The sequence below is a fragment of the Gopherus evgoodei genome, chromosome 1, assembly GCF_007399415.2.
Source record: "Gopherus evgoodei ecotype Sinaloan lineage chromosome 1, rGopEvg1_v1.p, whole genome shotgun sequence".
Lineage (NCBI taxonomy): Eukaryota > Metazoa > Chordata > Testudines > Testudinidae > Gopherus > Gopherus evgoodei.
The window spans coordinates 93562592-93575549 of NC_044322.1; the positions used below are offsets into that span (position 1 = coordinate 93562592).

General features: G+C 39.4%; 1 protein-coding gene across 2 annotated transcripts in view; it reads left to right on the forward strand.

Moving 5' to 3' along the window:
• GPC6 (glypican 6) overlaps positions 1–12958 on the forward strand; it is a 1184479-nt gene that overhangs the window by 370803 nt on the left and 800718 nt on the right. For both annotated transcript variants that reach the window (XM_030567367.1, XM_030567376.1), the window contains exon 2: positions 8476–8634. In XM_030567367.1, coding sequence (XP_030423227.1) covers positions 8476–8634 — 159 coding nt within the window. The remainder of the gene's footprint in view (positions 1–8475; positions 8635–12958) is intronic.

Genomic DNA, 12958 nt, shown 5'->3' on the forward strand with positions numbered 1-12958 from the left:
ATTTCTGTTGAAGGCAAACAGATGAGTCCTTCAGGATGGGAGAGGGTTGGTTCAACAGAATCACATGGACACACAAAGCTTCTTGTTTAGCTGCTAAAACTTTAAAAGGATCAAGAATTGTATGCAGGCACTGTGTATATGTCACGTTGACTTTTTTTCATTCAGACATTGTTTTATGCAAATATTGTTTCAGTCCTCTCTGAAATATTGTAATAGAATTCATTTAAATCATAGTATATTTCAATAGGAAAGTTCAACTCTGCAATTTGAATGCCAGTTTCACTGAGGCTGCTCATGGGGCTGTTATACCCCCACAGAGAAGATAATTGCATCAGAAGGAGCTTCAAGACTGTTGGTTAGGGAACAGTCTTTGGACCAGCAAAATTATATTATAATTTTCATCACTTGCATATTGGCTGAAATGATTATAAAATGCAATTTTTTTTGTTTTGTTACAGTTTTAACATTTTAAAACTATTCAATAATTGTTGTTAATTCACTGCTATTTTGTTGGAATCTGCAAACTCGTATGAGTCACACACTTCATAGAACCATAAAATATCAGGGTTGGAAGGGACCTCAGGAGGTCATCTAGTCCAACCCCCTGCTCAGAGCAGGACCAATCCCCAACTTCAAAATGCTAAATATTTTTTATGGGCAAAAATAATTTCACACCGTAGAAAATGAACAAAGTGCTTCATAACAATAAGCCTACCCACTTGATTTCACAATTAGTCTTTTAACATACATCTGAGAATATTGATTGGACGAGCCTGTGTTCAGAAAGCTCTAGATTCCAACACCATTATCTCCCAAAGGAATGGAGAAGTGTTATTTAATTCCAATTTTTAAAACCTAGTTCTTATTTTTTTCCAGTAGGACACAAACCTGAGTTCTTTCCACATCTTAAAGAGAAAATATTTCTTCTGAGACTGAGTAGATGAAAAGGTTTTTTTGCTAAAGAATAATTTTTTCTCCTTCATCAGTCTTTTGTTTTCTGTAAACTGAAATGCTTTCAAGGACATTTTACATTCTTGGTAGTTTCTCCAATTTTGTTTCTTGTTTCTCTATTAGACTTGAAGGACTGACATGATATTTTTGATGCCTTTGGCTTTAGTCCTCCAATTGGATCCTTATGGACAGACCTTTGCCTTGTGTACAGCCACATTGACAAGGGTCCACCCACATTGATTTGATTTGCAGGATGAAGGACACTTTTTTTTTAATCTCTTCTGTCTTTTGTAGACACTGCCATCAGACAGCAACTGAGTTTGAATGCCCACAGAGCACTACCACTGTGTGTCTTAACATTCATTCACTGCTGGATTTACAAAGCAGGGCACAAATATTGACTGTATAATTCCATTTACAGCAATCATACTACTGAATGCCTGCAGGCGGAGCAGTACAAATAGCGGAGTTTATTGTTGGCTTTTATTTATGGCAAGGGCAGAAACTATCAAAATTAACTACCTCATAAAGAATTATTATTCCTGCAATTGTAAAATGAACAGCATAATCCATAAGAAATCTGGCTGACTTAAAAAATGATTTATATGAGCATGTTTCCACATTTAATATTGTAACCTTGGTGTTACTGATAGTTGTGGAAAGGCTTCAGAAGAACCGTAATCTGTTGGGGGAAATATAAAGATTAATTTTGTTTTGCATAATGGTTTCCAATAAGTTCAGATTTTACTCCTCCTACCATACATAGATAACTTGTGGCACTTTGATAGAGTGGTAGAAGCCAATTATTCAATTTATGTAATTTTTTTTAAAAGCTCTAGTAAGCTTTTATAATTTTATGGCATGTTGTGGGGCACCAAACTACTGTGTATTTGAATATAAAACAACTGCCTTGTAAATTGTTTTATTACATTCAAAGTGGCATACAAGCAAGATTACCAAATTCAGCTGTAAAATTTGCCAGTTTGGAGGAAGTGAAAACAGGTGTAAGATTATAGCTGTAATAAAACTGAAACTGAATACTAGTAGCTGAAATTGTAGCAGGCAATTGGTTTGATTTATATAACATAACCCACAAAAGGAGAGAGATGTAAGTCAGCAACTTTGGTTGGAAACATGGTGGTTAGATGAGTTGTAGTAGGTAACTAGGAACTGCTGAATTAATACTTGTGTGATTTCTGCATAGTGCTGGTGCAGCATAAACTACATGCAGTCGAGCTTATCTATGGAGACACCATTTTCAAAAAGGAAAAACTAGCCACTCATGCCATATAATCTTTGAAAATGTAAAACATAAGGAGTTTCACAGAGCAAGAGGTGGTACATCAGTTATGAGCACAGTAGTAGCCTGTAAAATACTTAAGATGTGTAAATACCCAGATCAGTAATTTAAACTCCTTTTGTCTGAGTCCTTGGACAATGCATAACAAAACTGAAATGGAAAATGAGCCTGCACCAGGAAATAAGGGAAGCACAGTAAAAATAGTCTGTAGAATTACGTACAATCTGGGCAGGCGTGATATCGCTGATGGGGAAACCTTGCACAGAATCAGCAAAAAACTCTCTTAAAGAATAATAAAATTTAGAAGAAAATGTGAAAAAGCAGAGTTGTGACATCTTCTGTTTTCCATAAAGTGAGTGAACTGGATGTTCTGCCAAAACTTAGTAATGTCAACTATGGCAAACAGAAAAGTTAAAGAAGGAAAATAAGGATAAATGATTCAATAATTATAGACAGGACTGGGAGTGCCAACTATTAGTTAGGTTGGCTGACACTTCCTATTATAAGACCCTGTTTTCAGTTGTGTGTACTTTTGCCAGACTTGCACCATTTGGGCTGAAATTTTTCAACCTGACTGTGTGCGTGTGGGTGTCAGGTTGACTATGTCTGTTTTTCTTTTTCTTTTTTTTTTAAATTTCAGCCAAAACAGTCCAGCCATTTCTGAGAATGAGATTAGGGGAAAATACATTGCTTTGCCTGTATTAAAAAATTGTGGGGCCAGTTCTTTTAAGTCAGGGGTCGGCAACCTTTCAGAAGTGGTGTGCTGAGTCTTCATTTATTCACTCTAATTAAAGGTTTCACGTGCCAGTAATACATTTTAATGTTTTTAGAAGGTCTCTATGTATACGTCTAAAATATATAACTAAACTATTGTTGTATGTAAAGTAAATAAGGTTTTCAAAATGTTTAAAAAGCTTCATGTAAAATTAAATTAAAATGCAGAGCCCCCCCGAACCAGTGGCCAGGACCCGGGCAGTGTGAGTGCCACTGAAAATCAGCTTGTGTTCCGCCTTTGGCACGCATGCCATAGGTTGCCTACCCCTGTTTTAAATGTTCTAGCTCAGGGTTTCTCAAACAGGGTTCACCACTTATGTAGTGAAACCCCCTGGCGGTCCGGGCCAGTGTGTTTACCTGCCCCGTCCGCAGGTCCGACCGATTGCTGCTCCCACTGGCCGTGGATCGCTGCTCTGGGCCAATGGGAGGTGCAGCGCCCCCACTTCCAGCAGCCTCCATTGCCCCAGAGCAGCGATCCGCAGCCAGTGGGAGCCGCGATCGGCCGGACCTGCGGACGGGGCAGGTAAACACACCGGCCCAGCCCACCAGGGGCTTTCCCCACAGAAGCAGCGACCCCTGTTTGAGAAACCCTGTTCTAGCTCCCTCGTGTTATGGGGCAAGGAACTTGAAATTTGGCAGAGGATGCCCTTTATGTCGGAGTTGTGCTTTCTGACATGTCCATGAAAAGTTACCCAAATTTGAGTAAGTTATAAGCCTTTGAAAAATTGCAGTTTGCCCAGGCTCATTAGAAGATTGCTAGAGCTTAACAGCTAAGATCTGCAAAGATTCTATCCTCACCAGGGCTGGCTCCAGGCACCAGCAAAGAAAGCAGGTGCTTGGGGCGGCCAAAGGAAAGGAGCAGCACATTTGGGTCTTCTGCGGCAATTCGGCCACGGGTCCCTCAGTTCCTCTTTGAGCTGCTGCCAAAGTGCCTCCGAAGAGGAAGAGAGGGAGCGAAGGACCTGCCACTGAATGATCACCGAAGAATGGAGCAGCACGATTGAGCTGCCACCGAAGTGCCACTGATCGGCTTTATCTTTCTTTTTTTTTTTTGGTTCGCCTCTTGGAGTGGCAAAAAAGCTGAATCTGGCCCTGATCCTCATTGAGCATGCTTCACCCCCTCACAGGCTCCAGGTGTGACCAGACTGCACATGCGACCATCCCAACACACTGATCTGTTCCAGTCCAGGACTATGTGGGTTAGAAAAATTTTCCTTGTCTGTAATGGTTGCTCCCAGCTGCTCTGGAGTGTGTCTGAGCACTGGAACTGAGAGTGGGGAGGTTGTCTCTCCTTTGCCGTTAATCTCGCGCGCGCGCACACACACACACACACACACACACACACACACACACACACACACACACACACACACCGACTGGGCCCTGGACAGCATGGAGGAGGAAGCCAGCTATGCAAATACAAAGGGACACAGCTAGATCAAGGAAGAGGAAAAGGAGTAAACTGGGAAAGAGATCTGATGAGAGGGGAAGAAACTGAATATGAGTTGGAGAGGGGAGCCTGGGAATGGTTGGACAAGGAGACTGGGAGCAGAGGGAGGGGAGGCATGGACTGATTGGGCAGGAAGGCTGGGACAGATTGAGTAAGGGATTGGTAGCGGGGCTTGGCTGGGCTATAAGACTGGCAGTTCTTCATTAACTTAGCACTGTCTATCCTGTGAACTGAATGAGGCAGGGATCCTATGGAAAAAAATAAGACATAATCATGTAATTAAAGACTGTGTCAAAATGCACACAAACACAAGGGGCCAAATTCAAGTTGCATCAGCAACCTTAATTCTGACATTTCCTAACTCTCAAGTGCTTGATTTTGCCACCGTAATAATGTTCTTTTAATGTTGTTTTAGTGTGTGCGATATGTAATAATGGTGCAGCCTTTTAGAACATAATGCAGCTTGATGTTGATTTATCCACCCAGGAGCACAATGATTTCAGCGACTAAATGCTAAATGTTTTACTTTTAATATTTTGCATGACTTTTTTTCTTAATCAGTGTTATAGAATGAGTGTTACTATCAATAGATAGTTACCTTTGATATCATGGAGGAAAGAAAATTTTAGGGGCAAAAACATATGTTCAAAGGACATTCTTAGATGAGATGGAGCCTGCTTGAAATTAAACCAAAATGGCCATCTTCCATAGAAAGGACTCTGAAAAAAAGATAGTTAGTGGGATGATTCTGCTAATATTGTGAAATTTAAGAGCCACTAGCTGTGTATTAAAAGCTTACAAACAGGAAAAATTTTCAATAGTGCATAGGTGACAGAGTACTCTGTATTCAAAGCAGTGCCCAGGTGACTTAGGCCCTTTTGAAAAGGGTTCTTTGAAACCTACATCATTTATGTGCTTTTCAATAATTTACTTGGGTGCCTGAAGTTAAGCTCAGAGTTCATATTAAGCATCTAGTTAAGTGACCTATTTTCAAAATGTGTGAGCATCCAGGAACTCACACTGACTTAAGCAGGGAACTGCTTTCATTAGTTTTGAAAATCAGGCCACTTAACTGAATGCCTAAATACGGATTCAGGAGCCTAACAGATACAGTCCATTTTGAACATCTTGGCCTGACTGTCTCCTGCAATGTTTTATATATAAGATTTAAGGACCTGCTCCTGTTCATTTGAAGTCGGTAAGACTCTTCCAATTACTTCAGTGAGCTTTGAACCAGGAGAATTTGAAGTAGAAAGTAACTTTTGCTTAATTCTGTAATCTGGCACGTACTTCCAATGTAGGAAATAAAATGAGAAAAAAATTGTTTGGAAGCAGAATATGAAGAGTACAGATAGTATTATGTTTTTAGGTCTGCACTAAGATGCAAGAAGTATGTGGAAAAAGACAGATGAGCTAGAAGTGTTACTAATGCTTGTTCTAATCTAGTGGGCATAACTGAAACCTGATGGGAAAGTTCTCATAACTGGAATGTCCATATAGAAGGGTACAATATGGGGAGAGGAATGGATGAGTGGTATTAAATATCTAGAGTTTTTATGATACCAAGGAAATCCACATTTCAACCATTAAAAAAGTGGTGGTTGAAATTATTGGGTAAGGATATAAGTAATGAAATGAATGAGAACACACAATCTGTTAAGGGGAAAAAATAAAAATTGCACACAAAAAAAAAGGAAGAGAGAGAGAGAGACAGAAAAAGGAAAATAAACAGAATGAGTTCCTGGCAGTCAAGGAGGTGAGATGGGCTTTTATAACAAATTGGTGATCGATGCAGTAATAAAGAGAAAGTAGGCCTGCAAATAAATGGGATAGAGGAAATTAATGATGCTACAAAATAGCTGAAATACTGAACACCTTAGGCCTTATTGCACTTTGATATTTTGAATGAAATAATGATAATATCTAAAACTGTGGCTATTCATAGTTAGGCACTGAAGCCTGATTATTACCTATTATTCAATAGAAACGACAACAAACAGGTGCAATATCTGATAAGGCCAACAAAAAAACAGATGTGGGAGAAAAAGAGAGGAAAGGAATAAATTCCAAAGTTCACGAGAACATGGAAAAAAGAGACAAAAAGAAGTAGTTGTAATATAAAGGAAGCATAAACTAACCCCAAAGCTGGAAAGAGGAAAGTACATGTTTCTCCAGAGTTTTCAGTTGCAAACCAGAAGGCTATTGAGTCTTTTTGTGTGAGGATTTTCCGACATTTGGAAAGAGGATGTCTAGCAATGTTTTCGCAGTGTTACATAATCACTTCAGATGGGCAAATCTGCTTGTAATGACAGATTTTCAAAGGCATCTACTGTTCAATCTTCTTTGTGTTTCTGACTTCTAATAAGCAGTGAGATCATCACTAACACCCACCACACTTTTTGTTTGTATAGTGCCTAGCGTAATGGGGTCGCGGTCCATGACTAGGGCCTCCTTGTTAAGAGTGCAGTACAAATAAGTAGTAAGAGTGATGATGAAATAACCTTCCTTCAAGATGTATCATGTCTACATTTTTTGTAAAGTTTTCAGATTTCTAAAAGAAATTTCCTGTGTGAAAACTCACAGAGGAACAAATTAAACCTTTGAAGGTTATTGGGAATGATTGCACTTCAGAACAAAAGGCTTTAAAAAAATGGAATAAAGTAAGTGCAGATTCACGTGCAACACAATGTTTGTTCTAAGCATGTGTATTTATTTTTAACATCTCAATTGTTTTGATGGTACAATAACTAAATTCTCTCTCTTCTGGTTCTCACTCATACTCACAAACTCACAGAATTGAAGTCCTCTTTACACTCCAAAGTGGTGCAAAGTGGCCTTGGTGTAAATGAGCATCAAGCCCCCAGTATGTATTTAATCCTTGAGCTTTGTCCATCGTCTTATTTGCATCATATAAAAGCTTGCAGAGGAATTTAATCAGGATATAGTACATGAAAAGCTAAATGCTTTCATTGCTTTACAAGAAGAGGCCTATCATTTTTCTTACTTCTCAGCAGGGAGATGGAATTCTCTCCTTTCATACAGCCCAGGCTAAACATTTCTGAGACCCAGAGTACATCATCAATTGGAAATTCAGATTTCATATAATAACAGACCATTTTAATTTCATGAGCTACAGAATTGGCTTCCACTTGGAAATTGCACTGAAGAAGGCAATATTGTCACTGCATAAAGAGAGAAATCTATTGAATTAAATAAGAGGCTTTCATTACCTTTTACGTTGCATTTCCATATAGCATAAGCATTAATTAAACCCTTCATCACGTTCTTGCTTCAAGTGGAGCATTTGCTGTGTCTGAAAAGAAATGTCATCCAAAAAAATGTGTGGAACCCAAACATTGCTATTAAAATACACTTGTTTGAGCAGAAGGGAGAAAGTGGAAAGAAAGTGTTACTGTACTAAGGCAGTCAAACAGGGAGAAGCACACATCAGGGAAACATTCCCTTTCTTCCCTTTTCTGCCTAGGCCTACCCTTTGTGTCTAACAGAGTATGGCAAAGCTGCCAAAATTTGTAATTCTCATATCAGAGGTCTGGTAGAGAGAAAGCTCTGAAAGCTTTATTACTAGCCTTGTCACCGGGTATTTCTCAGAACATTTCAAATGCAAGCAAGGAGCAAGCAACAGTCCTCGAGATTTACATAAAGGGATTCTTCAATTAAGAATCAGTTTAACCTTGAGAGAGTCTCATTTGAACTGCAAAGCTTACCAAAATGGCATTGCAAAGATAAAAGTCCCTATTTGGCAAGGAATCCAAGATTGAGGCCAAATTGTAGGTCAGATGCAAAGTGTTCCCATATTAGGGCTGGAGGGTCACGGAAATGGTCTAGCAGAGAGATGATTGTTTCTATGTTTGATCAGTATGTTTGTTCATGCACTCTAAATAAAAAGTGTGCATTTCATGAGCACTGTGTCCATTAAGGTAATCACAACCCATTGCTCATTTTTTATAAGTAAACAATATACTTTCTCTTACTATTGCAGGGGAACATTTGAGAATCTGTCCTCAGGAGTATACATGCTGCACCACAGAAATGGAGGACAAGTTGAGCCAACAGAGCAAATTGGAATTTGAAAACTTGGTGGAGGAAACAAGTCACTTTGTGCGCACCACCTTTGTGTCCAGGCACAAGAAGTTTGATGGTAGGCTGAGATATAATTTGTTTACTCTTTAAAGATTGAGAAAATGAGCCTTCCAATTGACTTCCAGAGCTGTACATGAGTCCATTATTCAGAATATATTCTGATTTTGTTTCCTTTACAATTTGATACCACTGTTGCAGTTATCACTTTGGCTAAGATAAGGGTTAACTTTACAGCTTGCACCCTTTATCAGCTCTGTGACTATTGCCTTTAATTACAATAACATAAAGAATCAGGCAGCGGAGTGTCTGCAGACTTGGCTAATTTTTTTTTTAAGAGAAGGAGGGAGATCAGCATAAGAGACATCATTTTTCCTCTCCTAATTTCAAATGCAATTTTTAGGCTTGCAATTACATTCGTTGTTGCAAGATGAACTATGGACCTTCCATGATATTTTTTTAGGGTCAAGGTTTTTTTGTAGTCTGTAGCCTGGCTTATTCTTTCTTCTGAGTGCCAGCTCTTTCCCTGTGAAGTATAGTGTCCTTCTGGCACCCATGGCTTGCACACACATGGGAGGAATTTCACTACAAACCACTCAAGAAGTAATGAAATCTTCTACTTCTACAATAATTGACAGACAGATATTTGGTTATTTTTCTTTCCATTTAGTACTATGATCTCTCCTTTCTCCAGTTTAGGAAGATCTGGGAAAGGGATCAGAGACTTGCTCTAACAATTCACCCACAGTAGTTTTCTTTAGTAATGAATGTAAAATGATTTTTTTCTCCCCTGGGCACTGTTTAATAAATAAATCTTTCTCATTATAAATCACAAAGTAGTAAGTGCTAAAAACTAGTTTAATATGTTCAATCACCGCTTTGTCCATATACATATTCATCTGAGGTCTAGATATATTTTGACTGTCTCTTTCTATGTATTTCATAATATGTATATGTGGGAAAGATGCGTCCCTTTAGGAACTGTGTATGGCCCATGCCCAGAGTATAACCTGCATGCCAAAGGAGAAGCAGAGTTTTCTCTGCATGTTTCTCTCCCCATGCAGAACTTCTACTGGAATGTAAGTTTTGAGTGGAACTGGTAAACCCTGCTGAACATGACAAGGATCTTTGAATGTCTCTTGTTGCTAGGACAGGATGGAAGAAAATAGAAATGTGTTAGACTGGATCTCCAAAAGGGATTGGAAGTTTGGCTAGGGGACAATGAGGGCTCATTTGTGTAACATCATGGGGATAGCCGGTTGAATGCTGATGCTGTGTGGGGAACTGGAAACCAGTATCAGCAATTCTATGTATAAAGAGTGAGGATGTGTGTTTTTGTTATTTTATTATTTTATTTTATTATATTTTAATTTTCAATTAAGAAGCCAAAAGGGGGCAGGGGAAGGTTCCACATTCAAGTTGTAAATTGAAATGCTGAGAGAGATTGTAGCTTTTAGGATAATACCATTTTCCTTATTCCATTAAAGTTTTGCTTTGCTGTGAGCAGAATGTAACTTTTTGTGATAGCTTCCCACTGTCACATGACAAGGAAGACAAGCAACCTTGGTCAGGAATAGCTAGTGATAATGTGAGGGGAGGGTCTGAAGAAGAGCACTGTGGAAAGTTTTAGGGAGGCATATATTTCCCACTTCTTTCAGCAGAGGGGAGAAGGCTGCTGTGGATCACCTTCTCCCAGCCCTGGTGTTGCTATAATTTACAGTGTGGAAACAGATTCTTGGAGGGAATGCTGGTAATGTACACTCAGGTAACAGAGTGATGGTGTGGTATTAATTTATTATTTAATCTTTTAATTGTGTAACTTGTTGCGTGTGATTTGGAGCTGACTGTGTAGAGTGCACCTTCAGGATTCTGTTTGGCTTGTGAAAATTTAAAAGCTTCATTTTTGTGTTTTAAAAATAGTCTTGGAGCATGTGCAATATTCAGAGATGAGTTTGTAAATAGAAGTGAAAACTTAATACCCTCAAGAGCAGCTGTAGGGATTTCTTCCATTTGTGCATGGAAACCAATATAGTCAATAGAATCTGGTGAGTTACGTAGGTTACTAAAAATGCTTGCAGATGGTCAATAGTTTGTCACAGTATTCAGCTGATTCTTTTTTGTACTCTTGATAATTCGATGCCTTTTTATATTACTACAATGAACAGCTAAGGCTGTGGTGGATTCTCCATCACCTGAAGTCTTTAAATCGAGACTGGATATCTTTTTAAAAGATGCTGTAGCTCAAAAAGAAATTATGGGCTTGGTGCAGATATTACTAGATGAGGTTTTTTGGCCTGTCTTATGTAGAAGGTCAGACTAGATGATTGTAATGGACCCTTCTGGCTTTGGAATGTGTACATTTATGAATGTTCTTTTATTTTTTTTAAGAGAGTGCTTGTCATGTGAAGTTCAAGCATTGTCACTGAACAACTGAGCTTCATTTCATAGTCCTTTAATCAGATTCTGCAATTGTTCTGGAGGTATCCTTTTTATATGCAAGGAATGTTGAGTCCACTGCAGATATTCCCATGGAATAACATACCCATCTGTCATAACATATTCCCAGATTTGGACCTTAGCGTCCAAAATATGGGGGTTAGCATGAAAACCTCCAAGCTTAGTTACCAGCTTGGACCTGGTAAAGCTGCCACCATCCAAAAAATTAGAGTGTTTTGGGGCACTCTGGTCTCCCCAAAAACCTTCCCTGGGGACCCCAAGACCCAAATTCCTTGAGTCTCACAACAAAGGGGAATAAACCATTTCCCTTCCCCCTCCTCCTTCCAGATGTTCCCTCCCTGGGTTCCTGGAGAGATATACAGAAGCAAGCTCCGTTAATCTAAACAGAGGGATTCCACCCTCCCTATTTCCAGTCCTGGAAATAGGTACCGAGAGAGAGAGCCCCCCGCTTCACCCAGAGGGAATGCAAAGTCAGGCTAGTAAATCTAACACACACAGATTTCCCCCTGACTTCTTCCTCCCACCAATTCCCTGGCTGAGCTACAGACTCAATTCCCTGGAGTTCCCCACTAAAGAAAAACTCCAACAAGTCTTAAAAAGAAAGCTTTATGTAAAAAGAAAGAAAAAATATATAAAAATGGTCTCTCTGTATTAAGGTGACAAATACAGGGTCAATTGCTTAAAAGAAATATGAATAAACAGCCTTATCCACAAAGAATACAATTTAACACATTCCAGCAACTATACACATGTAAATACAAAAAAACCAAACCTATGGTCTTCCTATCTTTGTACTTACAACTTGGAAACAGAAGACTAGAAAACAGGAGACAGAAAAATCCTTCCCATAGCCGAGAGGGACAGATACAAGACAAAGGACTCACACACAAACTTCCCTCCACCCAGATTTGAAAAAGTCTTGTTTCCTGATTGGTCCTCTGGTCAGGTTTTTCAGGTTACTCCTTTCCAGGTAAAAGAACATTAACCCTTAGCTATCTGTTTATCACATGCCCCCCAAATTGCAGACAGTGGGGAACTTCACTGGCGGTGATTTCCTCCTAGAACTTTAAAATAAACAGATTAATACAACACATGCACCTTTACATATACCACTAAGTATATAACTAACAGACTTGTACATTTTAAGAACACTTGTTAACTACTGGATTCTGGGAAACTCTCATGGGAGAGTGCATCAGCTACTTTGTTAGAAGCTCCTGATATGTGCTGAATTTCAAAATCAAAATCTTGGAGAGCTAAACTCCAACGAAGAAGTTTCTTGTTGTTCCCCTTGGCAGTATGAAGCCACTTTAACGCAGCATGGTCAGTTTGTAGCTGGAACCGCCGTCCCCAAATATATGGGCGTAGCTTTTCCAGGGCGTACACAATGGCATAGCATTCCTTTTCACTGACTGACCAGTGACTTTCCCTCTCAGACAGTTTCTTGCTGAGAAACACGACAGGATGGAAGTTGTGATCCGTTGCTTCCTGCATGAGAACTGCTCCTATACCACGGTCAGATGCATCCGTGGTTACTAGGAATGGTTTGTCAAAGTCCGGGGCCCTGAGCACAGGGTCAGACATGAGCGTTGCCTTAAGTTGGGTAAAGGCCTTTTGACACTCATCAGTCCACTTAACTGCATTTGGCTGGGTCTTTTTGGTCAGGTGTTTCAGGTTACTCCTTTCCAGGTAAAAGAATATTAACCCTTAGCTATCTGTTTATGACACCATCACATAGCCTTCATCTTCACTATAGGGCTACCTATCGTCTGTCTGGGCTTTGAAGCAGTTTAAAATGGTAGGACACTATTTATGCTGTAAGAACAATTAGATTTTTAGACTAATTGGACTGTAAACTCTTTGAGGCTTGGACCATCTCTCCCGTTCTGTGTTTGTACAGTGCCTAATGCCATGGGGTCATGGTCCAC